Source organism: Hipposideros armiger, unplaced genomic scaffold, assembly GCF_001890085.2.
Source record: "Hipposideros armiger isolate ML-2016 unplaced genomic scaffold, ASM189008v1 scaffold_579, whole genome shotgun sequence".
In the NCBI taxonomy this organism is placed as follows: Eukaryota; Metazoa; Chordata; class Mammalia; order Chiroptera; family Hipposideridae; genus Hipposideros; species Hipposideros armiger.
The window spans coordinates 168,301-183,625 of record NW_017731929.1 but is presented as its reverse complement, the minus strand read 5'-3'; the positions used below and the strand labels follow the sequence as shown (position 1 = coordinate 183,625).

The window sequence follows — 15,325 nt, the reverse complement described above, 5'->3', positions numbered from 1 at the left end:
TGTAGCCAGCAGCCAGCGTGAGCGGCCAGCAGCCGCAGTGAGCAGCCGTCCAGAAGCCAGTGACTGATCTGCCTCGCCCGGGAAGAGTGCAATGATGGTGCCAACTTCAGCCAGTGAAGCAACGTCCTCCACAACTAGACTGAAGAACAAAATGGCAGCAACTTGTCTGTTCCCATCCCCCCAATTTCCCCATAAAATTCTTTAAAAAACAAACAAAAAAAAGTGTTTTTGTACTACTTATTTAAATCTCTCAAAAGCTCTTTGGATGACTAATATCTCTATTTAACTGCTAACTAGACTCTGCTCATAGAGGTTTAGTGACACTCAATATTAGACAGGTAGCAAGAGACAGAACTAAAACTCAGGTCTTCTGACTCGAGGTTGAATGTTTTTGTCACTGCACTATAACGTAGCAAAGCAAAATTTATATATTTACCCTTGATACAAACTAAATGTTTATTTTTAGCTCAGACGATCAAAGGATCAATAAGAAACCCAGGAAATGAATCAGAAGAGTACGGACAAACATTGACATCTCAGCTCATGAACAATGTGGAGGATTATGGGTAAAAACAATTGATTGAATGTCTTTTTGGTGAAAATGTCACATGAACATTATTGCAATTATTGGGGTTCATGGAGATAAACAATGTGGATATCAGTGAGCTAGCCAGAAATAGGGGAGTTGGTACCCATACAAAGCAGTTGATTCTTCCTTCATTTCAATGCAAGCACAAATACTGTACATCTAGGAAACACTTGCCATGTTGATATAATTTTAAATTGTCAAGTTTTTTTGGAATCCATTCATGGAGTGCATTAAATCGGCTGTTTTGCTTTGGGAGATATAATTTTATGTGTTATACTGCTCTACTGAAATGTCATACCGCATTTCTCAGCAGTCTTTATTGGCTAATAATTCAATTATAAACACCATTCATTATTTTCATGTTAGATTAGAAAGCCTTTTGCTCTGGCTTGAGCTATCTCCCCAGAGCAAATGGGGCAGTTTCTAAAAGGCCAAACACAAGGTGGAGCACTGAGAGTATAAAGCATCATGTAAAATTTAAACATATTAAGTGGAAATCTGCCTCACAGAAAGTTGCTTATCTGCAGCTCCTGGCAGGCAGCTCAACTTCCAAGATAAAGGTTGGTGTTTGGCGGCTGGGAGGGGCTCATGCATTTTCTTTTTCTCTACTTCTTCACCCCTTTTTATAATTTATTGTCTTCAGTGCATTTCCTTTCCTCAGTTTTTTTTCCCTTCTCCCACCATGAGCAGAGGTTACTCTAATTCTGCGAGTCCTTTGAGTCCTTTCATGGACCCTGGCCTGCTCTTTTCCAGGCTCAGCTGAAATCACTTGCTTCCATTTATTTCCTTTCATATTACATGATCTTTATAAAAGGGGTTATAAGAAGTCAGGAGGCATATACAGGATAAATTCCCTACTAATGGATAGCATCAGAAATGGGCAGATAAGGAGCACTCACCTGTATGGGCAGAAGAAATTTTTGCCAATATTAACAAAATTTCTTCTAATCAATCAGTTCAATGGTCTCCCCCTGCATTTTAAATATCTGAACATTTATTCATTATTATGGTACTTTACTGATATGCATGGAAAATGAAATTGCTCCTGTTAATAGTCACTTGGCATTGAATTTCAGATTCTAAACCAAAAGTACCCTCTACCAAGTATCACGATTCTAAAGCTATCTGGTTCAGCAAATCCTGACAAAGTCTTAATTTACTATCAAGACCAGATGCCTCAATATTTTTATTTCATTCTAAGTATATTCAGTTCATTTCTTATTTGTTCATGTATACCCAATTTTAAAAGTACATGAAACCATGTAAAAGCATTTCTGGTGCGATTTTGATAATTATATGACAGTTTGTTTTATCTAGAATAATGATTTCTTGAAAGCCCTATAGGCTGTTATATAAATAAGTTAAATACTTTGTAAGAAGAGAAGTTAATTTTTTAATATTTGGTATGATGTTATAATTATAACTAAAAGAAAATTTGACTAACAGAAAAGTTAGTCAAATTGCTAACTTAAAAAAGACATTAATCCTCTAGTGTCAGTGGATTATTTTTGTTTACTGGAGTCATCCATTTTTTAAAAAAAGCATTCAATCCTTTTCTTTAAAAAACAGTAAATATAAGAAATAGAATCAGGGGGCCGGCCAAGTGGCTCAGTTGGTTAAGAGCTCACTCAAGAGTTTCAGCTCTGAGCAACAGTGGTTCGAGTCCCGGCCGGAGCTGAGCAGCCACTGAGCTACCAACAGGTAGCAGGATGGCTCAGCTTAAAAAAAAAGAAAAAAAAAAGAAACAGAATCAAAATTATCTGACAGTGCTTTTTAAAACAATTACGTTTTCCTTTCTATTATAAGTAGTCACTGTGTGTCACCATTTTTTTCTATTTACCCCTCTCTTCATTCAACATTGTCTAAACACTGCGATCCCCTTCCTCAATTGATTTCCACAATGTCCTCTCAGAAAAAGGTAAGTCAGAACTCAGTGACAAGTTGCCTCAAAGCACCTTAATATTTCCTTAATAACGCAACCAAAATGACAATGGGATGATGTACTGAAAAGAGTGCTACACTGGGACCTTTAAAATCTTGCTCCAGTCACTAGTAAGCCTAATAAACTTGACCTCAGTTTCTTCATTCATAAAGTAAAAAGTTTTGTATTATCTCCAACATGCCCAAATCTATAAAATGCTAAGTATAAAAAAATAGCTGACAGGGCCAGCCAAGTGGCTCAGTTGGTTAAGAGCTTGCCGAAGAGTGCAAGCTCTGAGCAACAGGGTCACCAGTTCAATTCCTGGCCTGAGCTGAGCTGCTGCTGAGCTGCCAACAGGTGGCAGGATGGCTCAGCTAATAAATAAATAAATAAATAAATAAATAAATAAATAAATAAATAAATGTCTTAAAGAGAAATCATTAACATATTAAGTTAAATCAATGTTGCTGCAATACAGTAAAACTAAAAATTAGTTAATAAAACAATTCCTTGACTTTCAGGATCAGGTATTCTTAATCAGTCACTGTTACTATGTCAGTGTTTATTTAAATGCTGTTTATTTGGTAATTATTAGAATACTTTGAAAATAGATTTGACAGTCATGAAATATTTATTTTTATGTATTAAAATATGATTTCTGTTACTTTTAAAATCAAGTTAGAGTCCTCCAAGACCTAAAGTTGCTCTAGTTGTCCTTTTGAAAGGTAAATGGTATGTCTGAAACCCCTACAACTTACTTCCTATAATAAGAGTGTCCTTTTTGTATATGTAACACATCTTCTTTGTCTAATCATTTACCAAAGAACATTTTAGTTGTTTCCATGTCTTGGTCACTGTAAATAAAGCTGCAATGAACATTGGAGCACATATATTCCACCATAAGAAAAGATGAAATAGTGTCATTTGCAGCAACATAATAATCTTTAGATTATAAGCAAAATAAGTCAGACAGAAAAAGTTGGGAACCATATGATTTCACTGATATGCGGGATAGAAAACTGAAAACAACAAAGGAACAAGACAAACAAATAAAGGAACAAAAACTTATAGACAATAGTTTAGTGGTTACCAGAGGGTAAGGGGGGAGGGAGATGGTAGATGAGGGTAAAGGGAGTTAAATATATGGTGATGGAAGGAGAACTGACTCTGGGTGATGAGCACACAATGTGATAGATGATGTATACAGAATTGTACACTTGAAACCTATGTAATATTACTAACTGTTGTCACCCCCTATAAATTTTAATTAAAAAAAAAGAAAGAATGAAAAAAAGAGTGTCCTGAAAGAATCACCATGGCTTTCAGAACAGCCTAATTTTCACCAATAAAACTCTTGAACTTTTCTTGTATTTATCAGCTCTATATTAATATATACATATCAAAATTATATTCTGTATTATTGCTATAACAGATATATTCTACTTGCATTGTGATTTTTCTACTTAAAGATACTATCTTTACTTTGAAAAGGTAAAAGTATCATGATCTTTGTTAACTGCAATACTGAGCAGGTTGCTCCCCTTGACCATGAGACAGAGTAAGTTCTTGATAAGCCTTATTCTAAACTAGGCTATTTCTAGGAAATTAGGCAAGCTCTAAGCCATCCTCCAAAAATCTTTACTTGATCTGGGATCCCGAAAACTTCCAAATGAAACTGGGAAAACAGGTTTCACTCACAAGAAATGTTCCAGATTCTTATAATTTACAATACAAAGACCATTGGTGCAGAGTGGGTTGCCAGAAGCTTAAAATCTGGAACCAATAGTAATAAAAATACATGACAATTGAATTTGCAACTTGCTATGGCACAGCAGGCTGTTATTATTATTGTTAGTGCTGGAAAAAGAATTCAAACTCTGATTGCCTTCAAATATTGGAAAGGAATGTCTCTGATCAATTTCCTCAGAAATACTCTTTTAAATTTTTTTTTCCTCCATTGAACCCATGCCCTCTTTTGAGTAATATAAGACTCCTTTTTTCCCTCCTCAAATTAACATATATACAAGAGGAAACTAACACTTATCAGTCGATTCATTTTTGTTATACACTACAAATAAGGCATAAAGAAACAGAATCTTAGTCAAGTTCCTCCAAGATAATAAACTGTACTTCACTGTCATTGTTTAACAACTTGGAAAATAAAAAATGTTTTAAACATGGAAATGAACTTATCAATAATAAATGTCATTTAATAAAGACAAACTGTGTAATATATTCATGCTTGCCTAGCTAAAAAGAAAAATAGATAGGAACAATTTATTGATGAAATGAACTAATACAAAAAAATATATAAATTACCCTTGCCTTTAGAACTGAGATTATAAATTTTTTTCATAGTCAACTAAGGTGTGATTAACATTTAAGTACAAAGGTTATTTAACATTTAAACACAAAGGTTTCTCCATGAGTTACTTTGGATTTATAGGATCCCTCTTACCAGCATTTCTTTTGAAGCTGTGTTTTATGACAGATGAGATGCTCAAGCACCTTATTCAACTGAGGACTATTCTTCTGAACACAGGTCCAGGCAGCAACACAGTGCCACAGCAGGTGGTTAATTTCATATCCTTCCTGATTAAATTGTGAATGTTCCTGGAATTAAAATATAAAAATATATCTGAGAAAGAGTTCTTTGACTTGAATAAACATAAAAATAAACTTTAAATATACAAATGAAAATGCATATTTTCTTACAGTTCATATTGCACCAACTGGAGCAATGTACTCAAATATATTCTTGTAAGTATATATACTTTGTAAGTTAACTCGAACTTGAGGTCTTAATATAGTTTCACATAGGAACCTGATGTTCAAAGACTTCAGTTCTACAATACGACAAAATTCTGTATTCCTTAAGGTATAACTGCTGGACACAATTATGCTCTGCAGGCTCCTAGTTCTCCATGACACCAAAGGAGGAGGGGACAGAGGAAAGTCTGAATAATGATCAAACAGCAAATTAGGTTTTAAAATGTGGTTCCACTTTAAGGACCAAAATACATGCCTAGCTGTATTTTAAAATCTTATAAATTCAGAACACAAATGGTCTGTTATATTAGATCGTTTTTCTTAGAGTTAACAGTTTTATAGATTTAATCGGTCTACTAAAGTAATTGGTATAAAGGGACCTGATATTACTGTTAGACAATGATAAGATTTCATTTTCATTGAATTTTTGTCAAGAGTAAAGATTCAAATACACATCCTAAGGTATATACTCAGATTGCTAACTTAGCTGATGTTGTACTCTTTTATTCTCAAAAGAAACACTGAAAGAGGTTCCAAAGGACTTTATAATTCTCATTTCTTATATAGAACAACATCAAGACTACAATTTACAGATAATTTTCATGTTGAGTACTCTTAAGATAGAAGGCCAGGAGTTCGTAATGAATTTTAAACTAAGACATTTTAAGTTTCTAGTAAACCATTTAGTTAAGTCCCACAGATGTTATCAATCTACTTTCTGTCAGGAACTCAAACACTGGAGATAAAGACATGAGTTAAGATAAAGTCTTTGCACAAGGCTATGGGCTCTGGGGAACAATGATTTAGAAAAACAAACGGAAACAAGTCATTATTTAGAATGTTAGAATATTCCATAGAAAAGTTTTATTCTAAAATAATGTAAGATATCAGACTGAGATGTACTGACATCAATAAATGCAAATATTCTCTCCAAATAACTCAATTTTCTGCTTCATGGTTGAGCCCACCCCCAAAAAATGTAATCCATAAAAAATGAAATTCTTGGGCCGGCCGAGTGGCACATTGGTTAGGAGTTGGCTTGGGACGCCAGCTCTGGGCAGCAGAGCCCCGGTTCAGATCCCACATATGAGGGCCAGTGACACTGCGCCCTCTGCAGCTGAGATGGTGAGCAACAGCTTGGCCTGGAGCTGGGCTGCAGTGAGTCACCAGCGATGGTGTACGCTGCAGTGAGGCTGGCCGGCAGCGGGCGTGAGCTGCCTTGAGCCACCATGAGCAACCATCTGATGGCCGGTGAGCGACTGCCTCACCCGGGAAGAGCGCAATGATGGTGCCAACATGGGCCAGTGAAGTGACATCCTCCACAACTAGACTGAGGAGCAAAAGGACAGCAACTTGTCTGTTCCCCTTCCCCAGTTCCCCAATAAAATCTTTAAGAAAAAAAAAAATGAAATTCTTTTCTCAAATTGCTCTGGATGCCTGACAGCCCTCATGTTGCAAACTTATTCAAAAGATATATATAAGTAGAGATATTATGAAACTTGTGGTTGACTTGACTAATTAATTTAAAACAATCAACACTTTTTTTTAATAGTGTACATTGCATGGCTACATAGACTACTCAGCAGTTAGGTCAGATATTCCTGTTAACAAACTTATGTACCATCACCAGAGAAAATTCCCAAAAGCATTCAGTAAAGAAAAGGTCAAGATTTGAACGATGAACAAGATTGAAGTTTTATTTTCCGTTTTATATGATGCCATTTTTACTCATCATTGAGAAAGAAAAGAAGCAGCGTCAGGTGTCTGGAACTGATTTGACATCAATATTATTACAAGCTGCTCTGACACTCACAACCAGGTCATTTTGTTCTTCTGTTGGATATAAACTCACAGAATATCAACCTCTGACACCGTTCCTCTGAGACCACGATAAATAACAAATTAAGCCACGTGATAATTTTGTCAAAGCACAGGCAAAAGTCACTGCGTCACCTACAAAATACCCAATCACAGAATTGCTCTTACTTTCTGGCAGTATCAAATCTAGAGAGAATCCCTGTCTATTACAGTCCAAATCCAATGAGAAATGCTTTCTTACATCCTCAGATGGAGATATCCCCCAGCGCCTTGGGCGCATGTTCACTCTCTGCAACAAATACTAAGCCCACTTTGTTTAACTGCACATGTATTTCTGGTGGCCTTTGGCAATGGGCATTGGCATCAAGGGCAAATGAACCTGCCACACCTGTGAATGGTTCCAGGTTAAGTGAGGTTTATCACTTATCTTCATGCATTTTATACATTTCAAGCATTTGCATGGACATTTTGGTAAAGTTTCTTCCCTGCTTTTTCTCAAAAGAAAAAAATATATTTACCAAACTTGAATGAATTAACAGAATAATGATGATTATGTGATTTAATACAATCATCATGTACCACATCAGCATAACAGACCAAAGCTATTAGGTGGTATAGAGTTCTTTGCCTTTACACTAAATGAGTCTCACTCAAGGTGTGGTTGGCAGATAAGTGCCATCTGCAAACTGCTAACTAGAATGGAAATAAAAAATACATATTGAGAAACTTTTATAACAATTTGGCAGGGTTAATTTGATATATTTTCAGAGTAATAACAAAAAAAATTAATGCTTGCATTTTTATGTTTTGTTTTCAGTAATTCATTATTATTGTAGTTACCAAATTGTAGATTACAACAATCTGTGACAGTTTGGAAATTAAAAAAAAAAAAAAGAGGGATCTTTTTACCACAAGATAGTTTGAAAAGCACAGAGGACTGCATTAAATGACTCCCGGAGAACATTTTCTTTTTTTCCTTTTCCTTCCTTCCCTCCCTCCTTTTTCCCTCCCTCACTCCCTCCCTCCATTTCTTCCTTCTTTCCCTCCTTCTGCATTCCATTCTTCCTATTTTTTGTCTTTATGACCACTTCCCATAGTTCTTTCATCTCTCACCTTGCTGTCCTGTCCAGCTTTGGGCTATGTTGGTTTGAAAACTCGCCCCCAGTACATGGAGGGCACGAGAGACCTAAGAAAGAGGCAGACCACTCCTGATTGGTAGGTAGGCTTCATATGCAAGGAAACTCACTTATGAGGCTTGTCTTCAATGGCCAGAAGGATAGATCTCCGCACCCGCCTGACAGAATCTTCATTTATATAGACGCCTTAACTGGGTCAGCCACCTATACCATTCAGATGGTCTCAACAACACGTTGCTCTCTCTATGTGTGTCCTTTAAAATTGGCTCCCACTGCGGCAATGGTGAGGAGAATAAACATTCCAAGGATAGAGGAGGGGCTGAGAAGGCTCCAATTGCCTGGGGCCAGCTGGAAGGTCAACTCTCGGTCACATCCTCAAGATTACCTCCTCCAACAAGTTCTCTGTGCCAGCTTGCAGGATGCCTACTTTGAGAAGCCTACTTTCAAGAGTGTTGTTAATCTTCTGTTGGCTGAGAATTCAGATAACTACATCAAGCTTGAATTTTATGCAAATGAGTACACACGCTCTGAGAGTCTGTCCAAGGTCTTTTATAACAGAAGTGAGCTTTAAAGCATGGGGCTGTGTTTTGGTTGCTCAGAGACAGGGTTTTGACTTTCATTCTTGTTTTTAGTCATTTTCGGGATGGTTGACATTGCCATGAAAGGACTTCTCAATACAAAGGTGTTACTTGGATAATAGGACATGAAGCACAGGATAATGCTCCTGATCTTAAAGAACCTGTGTCTCAGTCTAATTCAGTTCCTAGTAACCATTTACAATTACTGTACAGCACACAGTGTCCCAAATTTAGATAATGCCTTTGGTTTACTGAGTACTTAAAGCATTAGAGGATGAGATTGCTAATCACATTTGAATGTAAACTCTGTGTTTCCCAGTTTTCAGCAAAGCATTTGTACTTTAGGACAGCCGCAGCTATTCTCTACAGGGTCTATAGCATTTTAGTTGAGTTTGAATTTACCTTCTCCAAAGAACTCTGTTATTATCATACGACAAGTGTGCTTAGCAAATTCAGTTTTGCTAGTGAGCACAGAACAGAGTGGAAAACTCAACCCAGTGGTCTGGCTCTGCAACACAGAGCTAATTAAAGTGTACCATTTGTCAAAGTCAATGAAAACCCTCTGTCTGACTCAGCTTAAAAGGATATTAGAAGGAGAAATGGGTTCCAGAAACAGACAAAGGAAATGTCCCATTCTTAAATAGAACCAGCACCCATTTTTGTATGTATCTTAATGTGTATATCCTACAGAATTCTTTTTATTTTCAGCAATTTTATAGCAATACTTTGAAAACAAGTTAAATAAGTATCTGTATGCTCCAATGTTTATAAATATATTAAAAATAAAATATTTTACAGTGGCCAAAATATGTCATGGACCTTTTAGCATTATTGAAGGGTAAAGGCTGTAGGAATAAATTCACAAATCATCTACAATAGCATACCAATAATAAAGAAGGGAGAGAGAATGAATACAAATGTATCTTTTATATTTTCATCTCTGTCTTTTTTCTCCTTTTTTCCCCCCAGAAGGTGAGAGAGGAAAGTATTGAATGGATAAATACTCAACTAAACTGGAGAGGCTGGCTGAGATTAACACTGGAGAAATTGGGCTGAAAATGGCAGCAACATTTAAACATGTAATCAAGCACTGAACCAGCTAGTTCGGCCAGCCATTTTATAAGCATGGCAGCTACACTACCTTTTATGTTCTTTATATTATGAGCTAGTGGGAGGACAAAAAGAGCAATAAATCTGATAGACTAAAATCCGTTATAATCCCTTCACAGAATCACATGTATAGAGCTGACATAGAATTTAGAAAAGATTGAAACTATGCCCTTATTTCTAAAAAGTGGAAAAAGGCACAGAAACTTAGTGACTTTTCCCACCCTGAGGAGATACATTCTTTTCACCTGTTGACATTTTCGCTCCTTCCAGTTTAAGCCAAGTTGTATAGCCGTAAGCTTCCATTTCCTTGCTGTATTTGTACAAGGTCAGACAATTAAGTTCGGGAACTTATTGCAACAATGTTGCTAACCTTTTTTTAATATCAGAGGGATTACTCATTATGAATATGCACCAACTGGACAAACAGTTAACCAAGTTTACTATTTGGAAGTGCTGAAAAGGCTGCATGAAAAAGTTAGACAACCTGAACTTTTCGCCAATTCATGGCTCTTGGCCTCACGACAATGCACCACCTCACACAGCACTGCCTGTGAGGGATTTTTTTAGGCAGTAAACAAACAACTGTATTGGAACACCCTCCCTACTCACCTGATCTGGCCCCCAAAGACTTCTTTCTTTACCCTAAAATAAAGGAAATATTGAAAGGGAGACGTTTTTACGACATTCAGGACATCAAAGGTAATACGACAACAGCTCTGATGGCCATTCCAGAAAAAGAGTTCCAAAATTGCTTTGAAGGGTGGACTAGGAGCTGGCATCAGTGCATAGCTTCCCAAGGGGAGTACTTCAAAGGTGACCATAGTGATATTCAGCAATGAGATATGTACCACTTTTTCTAGGATGAGTTCACAAACTTAATTGTCAGACCTCATACACCAAGCATGACAAAAAGATTGATTCTTAAAGAGAAGCAGAATCAACATTGAAGGTTGCCAGCCTCATAACCAGACACTCATGTCATGAAGATTTCACAGTATCTTAGTTGTTTAAAGGAAAAACACTCAAACCACTATATTAACTTAAGCACAATTAACTACATAGTTTTGAACAATCATGTAGTCAGCATAATCATGTCCTTAGATGAAAATTATTGTATTTAACTGCCTAAGTAAAAGTGAGTTCCTAAATATATTTTCCAACATCCATTATTTACATCTGCATGGCATTTAATAATTTACAAGGCACATGCTTTTATTGCAATCTTCACAACAACCCTGCAGATTAGTTAGGGCAAAAATGACAATGATGATGATGATGATGATGATGTTGATGATGATGACCAATATGGTGACGTCTTTTTGGGGGGAAGGTCAGTAATGCAAAATCAGCTTTACTTCATAAATAACATGTCTCAAAAGTAAAGTTTATATTAAGCAACTCAGAAAAAGTTAAGAACGCTGCATATATCATGTTTTAAATATAGTTGGTACACAATATTATATATTAGTTATATTAGTTTCAGGTGCACCATGTAGTGATTTAACATTTTTATACCTTACAATGTGAGGTGATGCCTTTTTTAAAGATACGCAAACGGGGATTTGAAGGTTTAACGGATCTCCCCCGGATCACAAGGCCCGTTGGTGAGCAGGTCTTCCCTCTTCATGATTAATGCTCTTTCTGTTGCTCAGTATCTTAGATTATATATTTATTGTTAAAACATTTTTAAACTTAAAAGCAAGATCCCTTTTATGCATGAATCAATTTGTGTTCATTAATAATTATAACCAACAGGTTCATCACTCTTTATATAAATGGTTCACCAAGGAATGAGTCAAAGAGAAAACACTAACACCTAGAAAGATTAAAAACAGATATGGTTAAATGTTTTTCCTTATATACTTACATTTTAGTTTTAGAAAGGTCCCAAAGGAAGCATGGGAAAACTATGAGGCAACTCAGATAAAACTCTTTAAAGAGAATCTTCCTTAAATTTCCTTAGTTGTTTCAACTTGCATTATGTTAAACATATTTTTTTCCTTTTTAAAAATTATCGGAAAAACAAATTTTCTCTTTATAAACTATGAAATAATAAATATATGACAAAAAATAAAAGAATCAAAGTTTCAAAGAGTTCACTGCTGTCTTTTGGAATATAGGTAAGAAAAGGAAATAAAGCATTATGAACCCCACAGATTAAAGCTTGTCTTTTGAAGTACATCAGCCTATAAGGTATATGAACAAATTATATGGCTCACTGTATCTCTGTTTGCATAATATATTTGCATAATAGTTTATTCCATACCAATTATATAATTGAGGCAGCGAGTTTTTTCTAATATTAATCACTAATACCTGAGTTAGAAATAAAAAGATTTTTCATATATAAGGGATTATTTTAATTCCTCGATTTTGAAACATTTAAATTTTTTCAGTGATTTTAATAGCATGTTAAATGTTACTATGCATGAATTATGGAAGCATAAAAATATTACACTTGCTCTCATTAATAGCCTGCACTTTGCATACTTTCTGTTCAATAAAAATGTAATATCTTAAAATGTTCATTTATAAGTCAAACTAAATTATGTTGTAATTTTCAATTAAATAGCTGAGATGGACTCTATAAGGAAGAAGGTTTTATGGCATTACTCTATTTAAAATAGTAGTCGTACATATTAATGCCTACTACTAATCCTATTAATCCAGGAAATGTGCATATGGTTGCATGAATTTAGTGTTTGCTGTTCACTCCTGCAGCTCAGCTGATCTTCAGCAATGTTCACTGAATTGGTAAGCACGATTATTTAATCATAGTAATCTTATCTGACTCATCATGCATTAGGATAGACTCACCATATCCGAATCTATGTTCTCATGTCGTCTCTTGTTTTCCACAGGGCTAAAAATTGATCCCGATAATAATTCTCTTTTGCATATAATTTCCATGGTTTTCAGAACAAATTGCACATTTGAAAAGATATTTGGATACGTGTAATATGATTCTCCAGAGAAAGAAAGTGCTATTGTAAGAATAAAAATTTGTGAGAAATATTTCATTAATATCTTGCATAGTATTCCATTTGTCTTTTAGTTATTAAAATATAATTAAATTCAGTACTTCGACGCTGAAGCTGCTGTACGTTTCCCCCATCTAGTCAAGATTTATAATGCTAGGTGTGACCCCTGGTGGTGTAATAGGAAACTACAAGGTGAATAATTAATAGATAAGGGTTTATATAATTCAGAACAGCAATTCCATAATCACCGAATGCCCAGTTAAGTATAGTTACTGCACAACAATGCTCGGAAACTTTCATCTGAAAATAAATAAAGGTATAATAGATACTATACGGGTACTTTAAAATTGTAACCCTACAAACAAGTCATTGCTTTTAACCCAACATTCTCCATTTTTATTCCTTTTCAAACTGTTATTAATTTTTAAGAGTATATATTTAAAATATAGCAACAATTATGTCATTTAACATAAGACTATGCAATATTTAACAGAACCATCTTTGTGATGTTCTTTTCACAAACTTTTAGACAATCTTTGAGTTTTAGTCTAGTGACACAGTGGAAAAATTAGTAATAACCAATATTCTACTGGATGGCTATATGGATAAGTAGCAGCAGCTAATAGCTTAGGCAGGAATCAGTCTGTTGCTGAAGAGAGAGATGTAGCTTAAGTAAGGCTCTACTTAACAGCATCTGATAAAAGGGAAAAAACTGGGGATTTAATCCTTATATGAAACAAAGGTGTGAGCTTTCTTGGGATACGTGTATATCCACAATAACAGGCTAGTGTGAGAACTTCAGGTTTTATTCAAATAATTTTTCAAAATTTATTTGCCACCATCATCTGAATATTGGATGTGTCACTCTGCCAAACACTGTGAGGAGTTTAAGAAGGGATTGGTAATGTAACGACAAAGCTAAAGAAATGATATGATAAACAAGAATTCCTGTTCTGCCAGTCGGCAGCCTTGTCTTGGCTTCACGCCCTGTCAATACTTGCAGTGATGCATATTGGTCAGTCTCCAAAACACTCCCACGATCACCTTCTATTCCTTTCTCCATGACTTTTTCTATCAAATACTATCCCCTTTCTTGTATCTTGAGTCTCTTCATCTCTTATCCTATAAGATACTACTTGTCTATACTTTGGACCTTGTTTTTCCATCCCAACTATTATTTCTCCTTCCCTTTATAGTTAAGCTGTTTTAAATAGCTCACCATCTTTGTCTTACGCTTAAACTTTCCCTTCACTCTTTGTTTATGTTCGATTTGAATTGTGCTTTCACCTCTCCACTTAGGATGCTCCGAAGTTCAACAGTGACCTTCCGATTGCACAAACTCATTACTTTCAGACCTCCTGCTATTTAATACTTCTACCGTTCCTGATAATGTTGATCTTGAACCTCGCCTCTTCGGATTTTTGTCATCACTTCCTCCTATTTCCCTTAATTTTCCTTTACTGATGTCTGTTCCTATAATCTAGTAAATGTTTATTTTCCCCAAGACTCTATTCCTAGAATTAATTTATACCCACCACCACCTCCCCTCCCCTCCATCCAGATTATCTCAGCCATATTAACATAGACGACTATCAAATCATTCATGTTAATATCCATGAAATAAGTGAATCCCAGGCTTCCTTTATGTCCATAGTTCCAAACCTATGTTGCCAACTGCTTGCTGAGCATCTGTACCTGAGCAAACTTCAAAACCAATATGGCCAACGTTTCTCCAAACTTTTCTCAGTTTAGAGCACCATTATCTTGACACTATTAGTCAATATGTAAAACTTAAGATTCCTCCTGGATTCTTCACTTTCCTTATGTAGACTAGATCCAGCTGACAACCAAGTCCAGTGTCTTTTTTGCCCTAAACACTTATCCGAACTATTCTATTCTAGTCTCATTTTAATAGTTCATATATTTCACATCTCTTGCCTATACAAATGGCATAGCTAACTGAACCCCCTCCTTACTCCAGTCCAGCATCTCCATGCTGTTATCATTACCTTACTAAAATATGAATTTCACTCTCTTAAATCCAGAGAGGTAGGTACTATTACAGATGAGAGTCAGGCAAGGCCCTAAATTTAGTTAAGTAGGAAACTTAAAAGTAAAACCCATGGCAATCTGGTTCAGAAGCTGTGCTCTTCAATTCTGCGCCTATTACCTTTCATGAAAAATAAAATACAGCTTATGCTCTTTATAGTGATAGTCTGAGCTTCTCAAACTATAACATATAACATTTATAAGTGTAGAAAACAAAAGATAGCCTACCGTATAAATACGGTTGAAGCCTAAGTAAATGTTGTTTAAAACTTTCTAGGTGACCATGCAGGAAATATATAAAAAGTCGTAAGAAGACCAAATAGCAAATCTGTCAAAAGAGAAAGAGGAAAAGCGTTTTTATGTCGCATCAATAA

General features: G+C 35.6%; 1 protein-coding gene across 1 annotated transcript in view; it reads right to left on the bottom strand.

Moving 5' to 3' along the window:
- TMEM232 (transmembrane protein 232) overlaps positions 1-15,325 on the bottom strand; it is a gene marked incomplete at its 5' end in the record, with an annotated part of 164,157 nt that overhangs the window by 121,215 nt on the left and 27,617 nt on the right. The window contains 3 exons of the mRNA XM_019624105.1: positions 4,969-5,123; positions 12,739-12,905; positions 15,180-15,279. Of these exons, the coding sequence (XP_019479650.1) occupies positions 4,969-5,123; positions 12,739-12,905; positions 15,180-15,279 (422 nt within the window). The remainder of the gene's footprint in view (positions 1-4,968; positions 5,124-12,738; positions 12,906-15,179; positions 15,280-15,325) is intronic.